Source organism: Gopherus evgoodei, chromosome 2 (assembly GCF_007399415.2).
Source record: "Gopherus evgoodei ecotype Sinaloan lineage chromosome 2, rGopEvg1_v1.p, whole genome shotgun sequence".
Classification (NCBI taxonomy): Eukaryota; Metazoa; Chordata; order Testudines; family Testudinidae; genus Gopherus; species Gopherus evgoodei.
The window spans coordinates 273,043,934-273,059,625 of NC_044323.1; the positions used below are offsets into that span (position 1 = coordinate 273,043,934).

At 41.5% G+C, this 15,692-nt stretch overlaps 1 protein-coding gene across 3 annotated transcripts in view; it reads right to left on the reverse strand.

Annotated features, from left to right (window-relative positions):
- TAF2 (TATA-box binding protein associated factor 2) overlaps positions 1 to 12,151 on the reverse strand; it is a 112,481-nt gene extending 100,330 nt beyond the window's left edge. For 2 of the 3 annotated variants that reach the window (XM_030553746.1, XM_030553747.1), the window contains exons 1-3: positions 11,200 to 12,151; positions 9,789 to 9,843; positions 8,532 to 8,692 (exon numbers count right to left, since the gene is read on the reverse strand). In XM_030553746.1, coding sequence (XP_030409606.1) covers positions 8,532 to 8,692; positions 9,789 to 9,843; positions 11,200 to 11,252 — 269 coding nt within the window. In that variant the 5' untranslated portion in view covers positions 11,253 to 12,151. Of the gene's footprint in view, positions 1 to 7,058; positions 7,161 to 8,531; positions 8,693 to 9,788; positions 9,844 to 11,199 lie in introns of those variants that run through there. The other variant, XM_030553748.1, reaches the window with a different exon arrangement.
- Positions 12,152 to 15,692: the final 3,541 nt, after the last annotated feature.

A 15,692-nucleotide genomic window follows, 5' to 3' on the forward strand; every position in this document is an offset into this window, starting at 1 on the left:
GGGCCCTGGGCTGTGATGCAGTGGGGTTGGGCGGCCCACCGCCACCCCACCCCTGGGGTAGCAGTCTAAGTTCCCTGTAAGCTGTGTGGCTGTACAGCAGCCTATTTAGCGCCGCACGAGTGCTCAGGGAACCCACCCACTGTGACCTGCCACGCTGGGGTAGGGGCGCCTCTCCCCCAACCCCAACCTAGCCCAACACGACTTCCCCTCTAGCTGGGGGGTGCTCAACCACACCCCATTTCCCTGAGGTCTCCACTCCCACCCCACTTCCGCTCAGCCTTTTCCTTCCTCTTCCCCCGAGCGTGCCCCGTCCCTGCTTCTCTCAGAGCTTCCGTTCCTACACGCTGCAAAACAGCTGTTCGCAGGAGGCACTGGGAGGGAGGAGGAGGAGTTGGTCAGTGGGGCCGCTGGCAGGTGAGAGGTGTTGGGGGGGCAGGGGGAACTTGGCTGCCAGTGGGTGAGGCTGAGCAGCACCCACTACTTTTTCTCTGTGGGTGCTCCAGCCCTGGGGCCTATGAGAATGCCCCGCCCCAGCCCTGCTGGAGGAGGGACAGCCCAAACCCAGCCCTGGCCCTGACCTGCCAGGACGCCTCTCCCCTCCCCAACTTAACCCCGACCTAGATCTGCTGTGGTCAGGGGAGGGGCACCTATCCCGTAGCCCCAGCCCAGGTGCTGCTGCCATGATGGGGAGAGGCGCCTCTCTCTCCCAGCCCAGGTGCTGCTGTGGGGAAGAGAGAGTTGGGGGGGGGTCCTCTCTCCCCATTGTAGCCCTGGAGTACCCTCCTGCTCTCCAAGCCTCTCATTCCCTGGCCCCGCCCCAGAGCCCACACCCCCCGCAGGAGCCCTCACACCCCTGAATCCCAACTTTCTGCCTGAGCCCCCTCCAACATGCCAAATCCCTCCTCCTCACCACATGAATTTTTGTTCTGTGCACCAGTATGAAGGTGATGTGTCACAGAGCACCTTCATATTGGTGCACAGAACAAAATTCATTCCGTACATGTGTGGGGAAAAATTAGAGGGAACACTGGTGGCAGTACTGCCCCTTCTTAAGCCAGAAGGCCTTCACACCTTGGGCATCCCTACTGGAGACTCATAGACTGTGCTTGGTGCTCACCCCTGCTGTACCCCCATAGACTCTGCTTGATGCTCCACTCTGCAGGAGCCCCTAGATAAACTGCTACTGCTCTGCCTGGTTGCAGGCCAGAGAGCCCAGACTGTTTATGGCCATGCCCTACTTGAAAGCCAGGACCCATTAAGAACCGCTAATTCCCCCCTTGTTTTTAATTCCTTTGGGAGAATACTCTAGCATACCAAACTGTGAGGAGGCATGGTCTCCCTCAGATACAGATGCGGAGGGATGACCATGCCAGCCTACACTGCTGCTGTGGCTAGTAACATCTACACCAAGTTATTTATAATGACTTCAAGTCTTTTCCTAAGAGGATCCTGAAAGTTCAGAGCTAATAAGTATATATTAAACACATTTTTGCCAATGTAAATAACAGCCAGAATTCCCAAAGTAAAGATAGACGCCTAAATAAGTGGCCTGATTATCAGAGGTACTGATCATCCTCAACTTCCAGTGAAGTCAATGAAAACTGCAGCAACTCGGCACCTCTGAAAACCAGAAGACTCTTGTTTAGGTGTCTAATTTCAGAGGCACTCACATTCGAAAGTATTGGCCGATGTTTATTTAAATTATATTTTATTTGCTTACAACTTGACTCTCCAGTATGTTTACATACAACCAGAATTGCTTAAAGGTCTCCACAGATTTGCTAACTAAAACATAGTGCCATCAGTAAGATTACTCCTCACTTCCTTCTCATAAATCATTAATATATAAAACAAGAAACTGAAAATTGTACACATAAGCTCAATGAGAAAATCTATTAGTCAGAGGCCAAAAGTGGGGGAAATTCAACTTCTCTTCCCAGTTTTGCTCTTTGGGAAGTGAAGAACACCAGCTGTTTTCTATTTTTACCTATCGACCAGGTTTTGCATTTGGCCGGCCTCCCTCCTAGACCATGTCCATTTTACTCTGCTGCTGCTAGGCCATATAGCCCAGGAAATATTTTTGTGCTATACTGATGACAAGATTAAGAAAAAATAATCAGAGTAAGCCCTTTAAGCAGTTTTTAATCCATAACAAGATTTTGCTCTGTATTTCGTGATTATTTTCCTGAAGAGTCTTATTGAAGACTTTATCAAAAACTTTTTGGAAATCCACACTAACCATATTCATTAGATGACCTTCATCAACCATTAACATTTTCAAATATATTTTAATAGGTCAAAGAGGTAGAAATCTTCTTCCCTTTAAAAAGCTATGGGAATTTGATACCATTATTCTACCGTTAGACTCAGTTTCCTAGATCCAGAAGTGAGATACTCACTGGTCAGTATTTCTCAGAATAATTTTTAGGTTTTGTTGTTGTTTTATAAATATAGGCATCAGTTTAGCAACTTTCCAACTCTCTAAACATCACTGGTCCTGGTGATTTAGAGTGCTTGAGTTTTATGGTGTTCCATAACTTCCTCCTTAAAGCCTTCACTCTAATTTCCTGTGAAAATTGCTTTAGGAACAGGACGGATTCAAACAATTTATTTTACTTTTCTGCTACTTCACCATAGTCTTTAAATGCACCTCCAAGCACTGGCAACTTCACTTACAAATACAGTCTTCTAATGCCCTTAATTATTATGATACTATTACAGCCAACAGGATCTCTCTGGAAACAAGATAATTTTTTATCTCAAAAATGTTTCTGCCACTGAAAGTAATTTAACAAATTAATAAACATTTTGTTAACTTAGACATTACCACCACATGGCCTTTTTTGTCCTGAAGTCTAGAAATATTCTCCCTTCCTTCCATTCCCCTATATCTGACTACTCATTGATTCTGTCCTAAGGAAACTAGGTTATTTGCAAAAGGTAAAATTTAATTTGTTAACTTTTATAAAATACTATCACTAAATTGTTACGAAGTATTTCAAGTTGTTTTTTAAACTGTATCATCCCTTATAAACAGGAACTATCATTTACCAACCAATCTGTATCATTTAGTTTTGGAGAGCTGTTTTATGTTTTCTAAAATACAAGTATTTTTCTCAATAGCAATTACCCCTGAAAATGTGCTCCACATATACTTACTACTCTCTTAGCCTGGCTGCGTATCATCTCATGATTTATGAGAAACAAAGCTCTTTACAAATGTGTATGATAGTGCCATCAGCTTACTGACAGCCAGCTGAGCTGTGCCATGATGTCTTCTGGCTGCAAATATTTATGAAAGTAATAATTTCTAATTAACCTATATAAATTGGCAAACTGCATTTAATCTTTTTGCTAATTTAAGTAAGCTTCATTTAAGCAACTTAAGACACTGCAGGCTTAAGAAAAGTCCTTTACTTTTTGGAAAGTTAAAGGAAATTACAAAATGCTTTGGAAAATCAACATGAGTTTCACATTCTGTAATCATCTTCCTCTCCCTGCTTGAAACTCACACATCATTGCTCTCCTCACTAATGTTTATGTACACACTCATGCTAACATGTCTGAAAGATATTTCAAGACACCTATGTCAGCACCCATTTCACAAATAAAAGCAAATAATCCTCACAGTAGTAGCAGTTCATAAAATATCCACTAGACAGATCCTTTGGCTGAGCAGTAAGGGCAAGGACAGGAAGCATGTGAAAGAGGGCATAGCAGAATTGTTAAATCACTGGGGTATTGGCAAAGGCACAATGCTTTGAAATTTTACATTTAAAACATTGGCTTCAGTGTGTTAAGAAGTGGGAATTTACATGAAATATCTTTTATATATTTAATATAAACTATAAAAATATGTTCTTTTCCAAGGGAAGACTTCAAACCAACTGGGAGATATAATATTCCCCTCTAATTCTTTCATCTATTTTATCTCACCAGTATAAAAGTCTAAGGTACCATGATGATCCTTCTAGTTGAGAAAGGTCAGATGTAGCTGTCTGGAGGGCTTCCTCACTGGCTCATAAATATAGAGATGTCAGTGCAGAACAACATATGACTCTGTCCCCAGAATCTGGGGCTTCAGACTTCCTATCTTTATTGGGTAGGTCATACAAAGACTTCATCATGATTTTAGGAAAAAGTAGAGAGAGGCCATACATGGGGAAATCAAAGTTAAGATAGTATCATCACTTCTTAAATCTATTACTATTAAGATTTTATCCTCCAGAATATTTTCTAAGAACAGTTATGATTGTGTCTTACAATTACATTTTTTGGAAACTGGATGCCCCAGGACAGGGCTTACAAAATAAAACAACTGACTAGCCAGAGTCTTGAAAAAAATGTACTTGTTTACTCACCCGCCCTGGGTAGGAATAATTCCTTCTCAGCTAGAGTCACAATGCCATCAACTACTGCAGAAGTTAAGCTTTAATTGTAAAGAAAACTAAATTTCTAACTCTTAAGGTTGTAAAGATAAACTTCACAAGATGAACCAAATGTGAAGAAATGGAGTGCATTCTAGCTATGCAGAAAGACAGCTCATCATACCACTGCTGCTGCTTATATTTTCCCAAGCCAGAACTGAATGAACAGAATACTGTCAGTTTTCACAGGTGTTATTCAAAATCCTGCGGACAGCCATGAAAGAGTAAAGAACTATCTCAGTTCCTTGTCACTGCTTGGGAAAGCTATGAGCAGCAGCATCAGGAGCAAACACTGAAGCGGTTCACTGGAGAGGAGGACCCAAAAATTTGAGTTTTGGAAGGGTGTTTGTAAAGAAAGAGAGTAGTGGACACACCCCCTTTCACAGAAGCCAAGAGCCTGGCCAAAGGAAAAAGGAGCAAAGACCCTCTTCCTTCGTAACACCAAAGCAGTAAGAGTGGGTGGGTCACTCCCACTATCTATACTAGCAAACTTCATTCACTTAGTACACCACTAGTAAAAGTTCTACGACTGGCAGTAATGGTGCATTCTACAGGGTAGAAGAAATTTCAGCACTTTCACCATGTGTGGTTTAATCCTAGTTTAAAAGGATGCATTATGACAGAAAAGTTTGCTTGTGTAGACAAGGCCCCAGTGTCTATTTTTTTTGATCCTCCATACACAAAAAATAATTCCACATACTGCATCTACTGAAGTACAGAGCTTTGCCAAGCATCAGCACTATGAAATTAACATGATTCTTGTCAGTTTTACAGTGCTCACAAGATACTGAACAGTAGTGAGTCAATGTTAGAGCCAGGACTAGATTCAGATCTCTTGACATCCACTCTGGCACCCTATCCACCGGACCACATCTGGCAGAGTGGGTTTTTCAAGCTTTTGCACAAATAGTTAGCAATGAGATAGAGCCCACAGCTTCAAGAACACAAGTTCAAATACAGCCCAGCCTGGTAAAATGCTTCTGGAGGTCTTAGTCCAGATGCTAGTATATAGGTGATGATATTATAATAACCACAACTGGTGTAATTCCCAATAGTAGCAGCAGAGAGGCCAAGAACAGAATGGGCATGAAAAACAGAACTAGCCTAGCACTCTCCAAAGATGGTGCCTGTAGGCTGCTGCCTATGCTGTGGATTAATAGAAGACAGCGTCCAGGGACGTCAGTCGTACACTTAAAAAAATCCCACAGTAATTCACATTCAACATTAAAAACAAAAGGAAAACATTTGTACATGTTTTATGCCATCAGTGAAAAGACTTGACAGTAAAGAGCAGTTCTGGATTAGACAACAGGAGCTGATCTACCATAGGCTGAAGTGTTCCTCCTGATTTCATACTCCATATAAATTAGATCCCCAGCTGAACAGCTAGGTTGAACATGAAGTTAATAAAGGACAATTTCAAATTAGGGAACAGCACTTGTGCTTCAGGAAGTGAGGCAAGGGAGAGGAAGTGAACTAATCTTTCTCTAACAGCTAGTTTCTAATCCATGTCAGGAGAAGTTCAAAGTTAAGTTTTATACTTTTGGGTTATGAGGTAAGCTAGATGCTATTATAATTCATCATGGAAATCTAATAGTTAAGAAATGCAGGTTTCTAATGTATGCACAGGTAATGATGAAGACTAATAAACCTGACAGATTATTAAATTAAGCTTCATAGAACATGACTGGTACTTAAAAAACAAAAACAAAACATTTAACTGAATCTTCATTTAGGCACGTCTACACTACAAAATTAAGTCAACCTCTGATAGGTTGGCTTACAGCCACCACAGTAATTATTGTGATTTTTCATGTCCACATTACCTTCCTTCTGTTGGTGGTGTGCATCCTCACCAGCAGTGCTTCTATCAAGGTAAGGGGGCAGTATTGGGGGCTAAGAGTCCATGCTCTGAGCTCTCCACAGAGCTCTCTGCTGGGAGTTTGGATGCCGCCGGGGCTGCTGTCTGATTCCCCACTGATGCCCAATTTCACTGCTTCAATGCAGTCATGAAATCAACAAGAATGACAGCCAAATGGCCAATGTAAGTAGTTCAGTGTCTACATAGACACTGTCTTGCCCTAACTACACTAACATAAGCCTTACGCCTCTCGTGGAGGTGGAGTTATTATGTCGGTGTAGTAGGGCACTTACATCAGCTGGGGCAAGGCTTTCATGTAGACAAGGACATAATTAGGTTTACGTAAGGCAGCTTTTGTCAATCTAAGTCTGTAGTGTAGACCAGGACTTAGCCTCTTAACTATTAGCATTCCACTAAACCAGCTTGTAGTAGAAAGAGAGCCTGAAACATGAGGCCTGAAGAGATGTGGACAAACGTAGCGGTTAAGTCTTGCTGATATAAAGCAAAGTTAGCAAAATTCGGATTGTGAGCAGAAGTCAGGCCCTGTTACAAAACATGCCTACTTGCAAGTTCACAGAATGGGGCAAGAACAGGGCTAGCATTGCAAAAAAACACACATTCCTAAGACGTATTAGGCACAGGACACTCATGCAAACACATTCCAGAAGGGTGGTATCAGAATACTCTGATACAGGGGTCTGGTGTAAACACACTTCCCAAAGATGATACAAGGACACACTGACTGCCTCTTAAAGATAAGGTTAGGATACAAGATGATGAATAAAGATGTTTTGATCAAACCATCATGTACAGCCTGGGTACCACTGATTTATTCTGACATCTATCATAACACACAGGCCATAGAACCTCACCTAGAAGGGATTAAATAGGGATAATTAAAGCTTTGTCTACACCGTTTTGCACTGATTTAACTAAACTGGTAGAAGAAGCAATTAAGTTAAATCACCGCAACCCTGGGGTAGATGCAATTATTCCAGTACAAAGATGGCATATCAACATAATTATGAACAATCTGTTATTTTTTCCTCTGATTTTAGTTAAATTGGTGCAAACATTTTGTATAAACCAGTAATTCTCAATCTTCTTGAGCTCAGGACCCATTTGTAAACCTTGATGGCCTGTCACAAGCCAGTAAATAGCTTCAGTACAAAAAACTCACTTATTATATTATATATTTCTTACCCACAATATATAAAATACACATTAATATAATACGTCAGTACACATGTATAATATAGTGACTGCACTGGTTCCATGGGGTTGGATAGGCTCGGCTCCCCACTCCAGGCGTTGCCATCTCCAGGGTTGCAATGCCACTCAGGTTTGGCCTGGTCCAGCCAAATTTGTGAGAGTGGTGCCATGGCCTGGCCCATGGGGTTACCCATACAAGTTTGGCCCAGTTGGTCCTCTCAGCTTGAAGCGGGGCACTTGGGCCAAACGTGAGTGAGACTGTGACCCCGTGTACCACATCACAAGTCTCAAATCAGGAAGTCAAGCCCAGCCAGCCCTGTAGAACCAGTGCCACAAAAGCCACTACTGTGGGTTGAATGTGGGGAAGGCTGTGCAACCCCTCCCCCACTCCAGGCCCCAGCCTTCTTTCCCTCCCCCTAGGGCCTCCCATGTGCCTCTTTGACACATTCTGGGAACCCAATTTTGGGTGGTGACCCACAAGTTGAAAAACCCTGGTGTAGATAAGCCCTAAATCTTAACATTGTTCCCCAGATATGACATGACATGTCTTTTAGCCTTCTAGTAACATATTCATTAGAAAACAATGAGAGAGAGACTAAAACATCTGAAGCATTGAAGGTGGCCCTCTGAGTTCATCACATTTACCTAACAAAGTTCATTTAAAAAACATTTGATATCATGGCAAAGTAAAACAAAGAAATGTTAATTCAAAAATCAGTAATGAAATTCTCTAGCACAGCACTATAGAAGGAAACAGACTAAAGACTGAGGATTACATTTTACTTTATAGTCACCTATTAGAGTAGTGGCCCAAGTTAGACAAATTCTCTTGAATTTTTCAGGAAATAATTCACTATACAAAAGGAACTGACAAAGGCAACCATGATTTGGTTAATGGCTAACTCTTTCTTACTAAGATTGATGTTATGATAAGAAAATCATCAGCTGAAATCTGCCAGTGAACAAAAAACAATTTACTATCACAGTAACATAAGGCAGCTCATTTACAGAATTTCAAACAAGTTACTTACTGCTTTGACTCATGGTGACAAACCTCCAGTGTTGGATCATTATAAATAAAAGCTGCTTCCAGATCATTGACTCTTACTCTGTATATCCTGCATTGTTTACTGTTCAGTTTGATTCTATTCAGGTTTGCAACCGTGGGAAATATAGTCAGTTCCACATAACCCTATAAATATGTAAACCAATATCATTTAATTATACAGTCATATTAAAAAACACAATATAAAAATATTGCTTTCTATTCATTCATTCTATTCATATTTTTAAAAGGGGCACGATAGTCAAACAATAGATCCAAATGCCAATTTTTTTTTAAGAAAAAGAAAAAGAAAGAACAATGTTTCATAAAAGTTAAAAATGGGTTCTCTCTCAACTTTTGAAAGGTGAATATTCTCAGCTGAAAACTAAGGAAGTTGGCAGTACGATTCAGGAGTAGGTGTATTACTGGAGATCATTTAACTTATTTTTAATGGACTAGAATTCAACTTGATGGTGTCCCTTTTATGATTGTAACTAACTCATAATAAAACTGGATTCCATAACCTAAAGCCCTGATAATCCTGCAAGGTGATCTGAACAGGCAAATTTGTGAACTCATTCAGAGCTCCATTAACTTCAACAGTGTTCCTCATGGCTGTCAGGGTCTGGCCATTAGTCCATATGGATTCAGGATCAGGGCCTAAATCTCTACTACTCTAACCCTTAAATAAACAGTGGCATTAGCCGAAATTGTGATTGTTCATTTTTAGAGGTATAAAAGCCAATTTTAACCAGGGTCAATAGATATGATTTGGGAGAGAAGGAGGGGAGATTTTTTTACGTAAATCATTTTTTTTTATTTTGTTATTTAAATTATAATTTTAAATAAGCCTATGTAAAATGAAATCTGAAATTACCACAAAATATGTTAAGGCATAACCTTATTATCTCTTAAAACATTTTAAGGTAACGTTTTTATTTGGCATGTACAGTCCAAATGAAATTAAAAAGACTTGAATCTAATTCCAAATAAATTCAGGCACAAATTACTGTCCATCATGTATCTGTATGTCTAAAATTCATATTAAGCCACAGTTCTATTTGGCCTCATTCTCTTGGGCGAAAGAGTCCTGTAACAGGCTCCTGGTCACAACACAGATAGTGCAAAGAAGTTACAGAGCATATGCAGCTTTTGTGCAGTTATATTTCCTCAAAAATACAGAAGAAAATCTTGGTTTTGGACATGACTGTTAATATTTTTGTAAATAATATACTGTACTTACTACAACAGACTTTCTCTGAAAATTTATGTTGTTGATGCAGACTACCTGGTGGGTTGTGCTGGAAAAAACAAAAGCATTTAAAATAAGGATACAGACAAATAACATGTCAATGTCATTTCTCATGTTTCTTTAACCTAGTAAAAAGAAAATCTTCATTGAACAATCTTTATATCATATGTGTCTCTAAATACACAGATATTGTATACACACTGAGTATAATATGTAAATATGTATATGTAAACATAAGGAAAGAATTCATGACTGTGTGATGTGGTATGAAGGTCTTATCTGCATGAATGGCCACATACAAGAAATGAAATGGGAATTGTGCAGGGCATCCCAAAGGTGTCACTAAAACCATTAAAGTATCACACCATCACATAGGCTGTACACACATATGCTACAAGGAAAAATATAGTTTGAACAGCTTTAAAATATTACACTGGAATTATTTTTGAATCTTTTTGTCTGTTACCCCAAATATGATAGTGCAGGGCTCAGAGGAAGTTATGAAAGCTCTAACAATTATCTAAATAGTTTTTCAATACGTGAAATGTCAATTATTAGAGTACAATATCACCAACTATATAAAAACTGAGTTTTGTCCCTGCTAGGCTGCAAGAGAATAGAACTGGCTATTGCCAGCTATGGACTTCAAAGTGGTGTAATTAATGGGGAAGAACAGGGGTGGATGGATAGAGGGCATTTCTCTGACAAGTTGACTCACTCATCATATATACACATCCTATACATGAAAGAAGAAGCCAGCCAGCTGTCCTTTGGGAAACACCACTTGCTTCAAGCATTGGAAGGTCCTGAGAAATAACCATTTAAAGCAATGGTACACCTCCACAAACTTTGTGCAAGCAGATCTTTGCACATCTGCAAAGATCATGCAGGAATGCGGCCTGAAATAATTTTTACCATTTTTTCCTGTGGTTCCTAGTATAGAGCACACACGACTATAGAACAATTATCAGAATTCTATTCTGGGTCCTGCATCATAAGTAGCATTGTTAACTAACTTCCAGCTGAAAAAGCTTTATACATGAGTTGGAAAGCACACAGCTTTAAAGCCTTCTAGATATCAAGCTGAGTCTGAAGAGTAGGTAGATAGAAAAAAAATTTCACATGAAAATTGTGAACATTTGATATGGAATCACTGGAACATGGAAACCCACAATACATCTTTAAAGAGTAAGATTTCAGAGTATAACTGAATGTTTAGCAATAATATTAAAGCATCCCTAAATTACCCCGTACAGCTTCACCTGACTTTACTTAAAAACCAACCTTAACGGTCAACTTTTGGTCAGCATACAGCCTACATAATAAAGCTTTCAGATTACACAATAAAGAGAACGAACACTAATCTTAAACACCTAAAAGAAATATAAAAATTAATACTTATAATTTATAAGGTCTTGGGCTCTCAAATCCCTTGTCTCCTTTCTTCCTATTCATCCTGCACAGCAGCACTGAACTGTTGAGAGTCAAATATGCACCAACATTGTCCTCATTAGTGGTCTTTGGATGGGTGGTTTGATTTTTCCCCTTGTCAAGTTCCCTTTCATTACTGTTCTCTCATCAGTGGATCTAAGACTCCCAAGATTCAGCCAGAGAAGCAGCACAGTTATAAAGTCAACAATATACAGTCTTCTTATATATATGTATGTGTGTGTGACACACAATTCCCTTCCACAGAAAGTACAAGGAGGGGACAAATCTCCTGCCTCCTTCACACAATCTGAGCTGCTAAATGCGGAGGGGAAATAGGTGTTACGGGCCTGTTGCTCAACAGGTGATGGACTCCGCTGGGGGAGGTCTGGGAACTACTGATGGTGATGACTGGGGTGAGGGGTTCATGCTCCTGCTGGGTCAGCAGGTGCTGCTGCTAATAGGTAAGTTAGAGGAGGCTGCTCAGGCGTTTGCTATTTTTAGGCGGGAGCGAGGCTGCCGCTCTTGGGGGTGGGGGAGTCGGCTGCCGCCAGGAGGGGATGGGGCAGGTCGGGGGCTGCTCTGCGGCTCCTGCCGGGTGGGGTGCCGTGGGGGCACGGCTCAGCTGCAGCCCTGGGCGAGCAGGAGCTGCTCCTGACTTGGTAGCGCTGGGGTTATGACTCCTGCGCTCGTGGAAGCTGCTCCGGTTCCTGGCTGCGGGCTGGGCTGGCGGCCGCTGCCCTCCGGCAGCGTGTCTCGGGGGCGGCTGGGCGCTAACCCGCGCACACAGCAGCTCGAGACCCTCAGTGTATCTCCGTCCCAGGGCTCAGCAGGGCGGGCGAGGCGCTACCCGGGCCCGTCCGGCGTCCACCGGCTCCACGCCGCCAGTAACCTCCGCAGCAGCGATGACCGCCATTTTGTTGGTAACCTTTGACCTTTCGGCAGTTGAAAGGTCAAGTCCGGCTTTAAGATTTTTTTAAAACCCTCTTCTCCATTGCCCCCTGTGCCGCGCGGCCTGGAGGAATCTGAGCGAGACAGAGAAAACCAGGGTGGTTGGGAATCAAAATTACAGAGATGAGCTTTTCGGCCGGAATGCGCATGCGCATCTCGCCCGTGGCAACGCAAAGCGGCCCGGCGGTGAGCAGATTCGGGGAGGCGCGTGTGCAGTGTCTGTGGCTCGCGCTCCTGGGGCTGGCTTGGTGGGGATGGAGGCAGGGAAACAGGGATGTGGTGTGTAGGGACAGGCTGTGGGACCTCTCGCCCCCTTCCCGCATTCCCACTCGCCCTCCTGCCCGGTTCCTTGGCTGTGCCCCATTGGAGAGGGTGGAGATCTGTGTTAGGCGATGCCTCATTTCCACCGTCCAAGTAAGGTGGGTGACTATATTCAGCAAAAGGGTTCAGTGGGGAAGAACTATTTTGTGACTCTTTTTACTAAATGTGGGCGTGTTTTGTGGCTTTTTTCGGGGTGGGTTGTGGTTAGTTTTCTGGTTTGTTGCAAAAAGTGTTGGCTTTGCGTTGCGGGGAAGACTTAAAAATGAACCTGAAAAACGAGATATTTGGAAGTACTGCCGCACTGCCTCGTGGGAGTTGTAGTTCTGCCCTCTCATGTCCTGTTCTCTCTGGGCTGGTTGGCTGGCCTGAATCTTCCGTGGTGCGCAGCCCTCCCTCTCCAAGACACGAGACTGCTGTTGTATCATGAAAGATGTAGTCTGGCCAGGCGCCTGGCCTATAGCGAATGAGGCACCAAACTGAAATGTTTTAGATTTTAACTGAAATATTTGTTCCTGTATTTCTGCTAAATTATTAATATTCCATTGACGATTTAGATGTAAACAATTTTGTTTGTTGCCATTTTCCACTGGGGAAGGGAGTAGACTCCATTTGTTTTAACCAGCTCTAATGGTAAGATGTGATAAAATTGCAATAGTGGCCAACTCCCCACAGGGAGCCTGATGGGAACTAATCCTGTAGTGAAACTTGTCACTTAATATATTTTTGGACAAACACTAACCTTAATTCCCAGAGCTGGCTTCGGCTGTATAGTTTGTGTAAAATCTTATGATCAATAGTTAGTAAAAGGTATTGTTAACTCCTGTGGCATCTGCGGCTTTTTCCTCTTCATCATGGACATTTAACTCAAGGCCAGGATGGGGATGGTTGTAAAACAATTTCATTCCCTTCTGATCCTGTCTAATGGCAATGGCTGCTTCTCCCATCCTCTTAATGTCAGACCATCCCAATGCCGTGTTTTATATGAATAACTTAGTGACAGACCCTCCTCCTCTCCTCACTTCCATCTCCACTCAGAAAGGTACTCAGAGCTTGACATTCAGCTGGTGTGAGGAACCTATTATTTCTAGGACAACTAACTTGTATATTTATTCACTTTTTCAGTCTGCAAATTTGAAACTATCATTTTGTTATGCTAAAAAAGGTCTAAATTAACTCATCTTCCATAAGGAGCTTAGCCTGCACAAATAATTGAGCATCTGCTTCATGCATTTTTCTGTGCTGATCACATTATATAGAACTATCCCACTACAGTGAATGGGACAAGTTTTACTTAAGAGAATTAAATTCATGAAACTGCCTGTCATGACAGCATGTACATCAAATAGAGTTGTCAAATTAGGGTGCCTAGTTTGGCAACTAAATCCATATCTGAGCATCTAAATTTAAAAATGTTGGCCCTAAGTTTGAGGACTTTGTTTTACATTGCTATTCTAAATGTCTGCATGCTTCACAGAGCCAACATGAATATTTGCTAAGCTATTGTTAACGTCATGTAGTATGTATGTAGATCTGACTGCTAAACATTGTTTGTAAGAAACAAATTCCTACCACTGTATTTAATGCCATTGTAATTTCAGGTTATAGGTATATCCATGTGTAGTCATGTCACCAAGATTGCTTGATAGCCTCTGGCTGTGTTATATGCATAAACTATAGCATATATTGTATTAAAGTATGTTAGCAACAGCTCATGTATTATATTGTGCAATATTCAGTTACTTACAACTCCTCCTTTATTTACAAGTGCTAATCTTAAATGTTCACAATTCCTTACAGTTCATAAAGTGTACAAATGTCACTTGGGTAACTGTCTTTCTTTATACTTGCTCCACCTTAAAATACATGGAAGCACTTAGTTTTTACAGCCAACCTACTAATAGAATTCTACTGTATACATTTGAGTAATTTTTAAATTAAGCCTATACTATAGCAAAAAAGAGTGAATCAAGTGATCACAGCAGAATGATATACAAATACAATAGACAAGGAAGCAAATAGCTATTGCATGTGTATTTTTGCTATAGTATACTGCCTTCATAACTGAGTGGGTGTGGGGATCTTAATCTAAAAAGTACTTTCACTTAGGAGGATAACTCAAGGAGGGAGACTGTAATAGCAATCACTGGAAGTGTCCAAGGAAAGAAGACAAACTGATGAGTAGTCAATGGAAAGCTGATTTTTCCTGCAGTCATAGCAATAGTTAACTTTTGAGTGGTGGATTAATCACCAAAATCTAGTTTACATATTTGATTCAAATAAAACCCCACAAGTGAATGACTGTTTATGAGGGCTGAGACAGACTAGGTAAGTTGCTATAGGAAGCTGTATGAATAGCTACATGTATAATTTACAGCTCACTTATCTCTAAATTTGAGAAAAGGAAATAAATGTATTGTGGATTTCATTCAAGCCCCTGCTGCATGGCCCCAGTCCTCATCTACTCATGTAATAGTACATATAATCCTTGAGGTGCAGTAGTGAGCAGTGTAGTGTGTGGTTTATTTGTGAATACGTGAAATTCTCTCCATGATTTTAAGTATTATGCTACTGAACAAAGCTGCTGTGCTTCTAATGAATTCCTTTTGTAATTTAGCACATCACCCCTATTTTTTCCTAGAAGTGCCACTAAAAGTTTCTTCACACTTATGTTCCCAGTAAGCTCTTTGTCATGTTTCCATGAGTTCAAGATGAAAGCTGTTGCATCTAAGGCAGGAGTGGCCAACCAGAGCCTGAGAAGGAGCCAGAATTTACCAGTGTACATTGCCAAAGAGCAACAGTAATATGTCAGCAGCCCCACTGATCAGCGCCTCCCCCCTTGCTCCTGATCAGCTGTTTTGTGGAGTGCAGGAGACTTTGGGAGGGAGGGCACAGCAGGCTCAGAGGAAGGGGTGGAGTGGCATCAGGGGCTGAGCAGTGAGCACCCCCTGGCAATTGGAAAGTTGGCACCTGTAGCTCCAGCCCCGGAGTTTGTCGGTACATAGAGCTCCATATTAACTTCTAAAGAGCCACACATTGGCCAGCCCTGATCTAAGGTGTTACTGAAATCTTTATTCTGCCATCTCTTCAACTTCCTCTTTTCAAATCCAGGATTGTTTTGACTCTAAAAGCCAGCTTGTTTCCTGTTTGGCAGTCTGCTAAAACTGATGAGAAAGTATATTGTAGTCTTATTAAAGT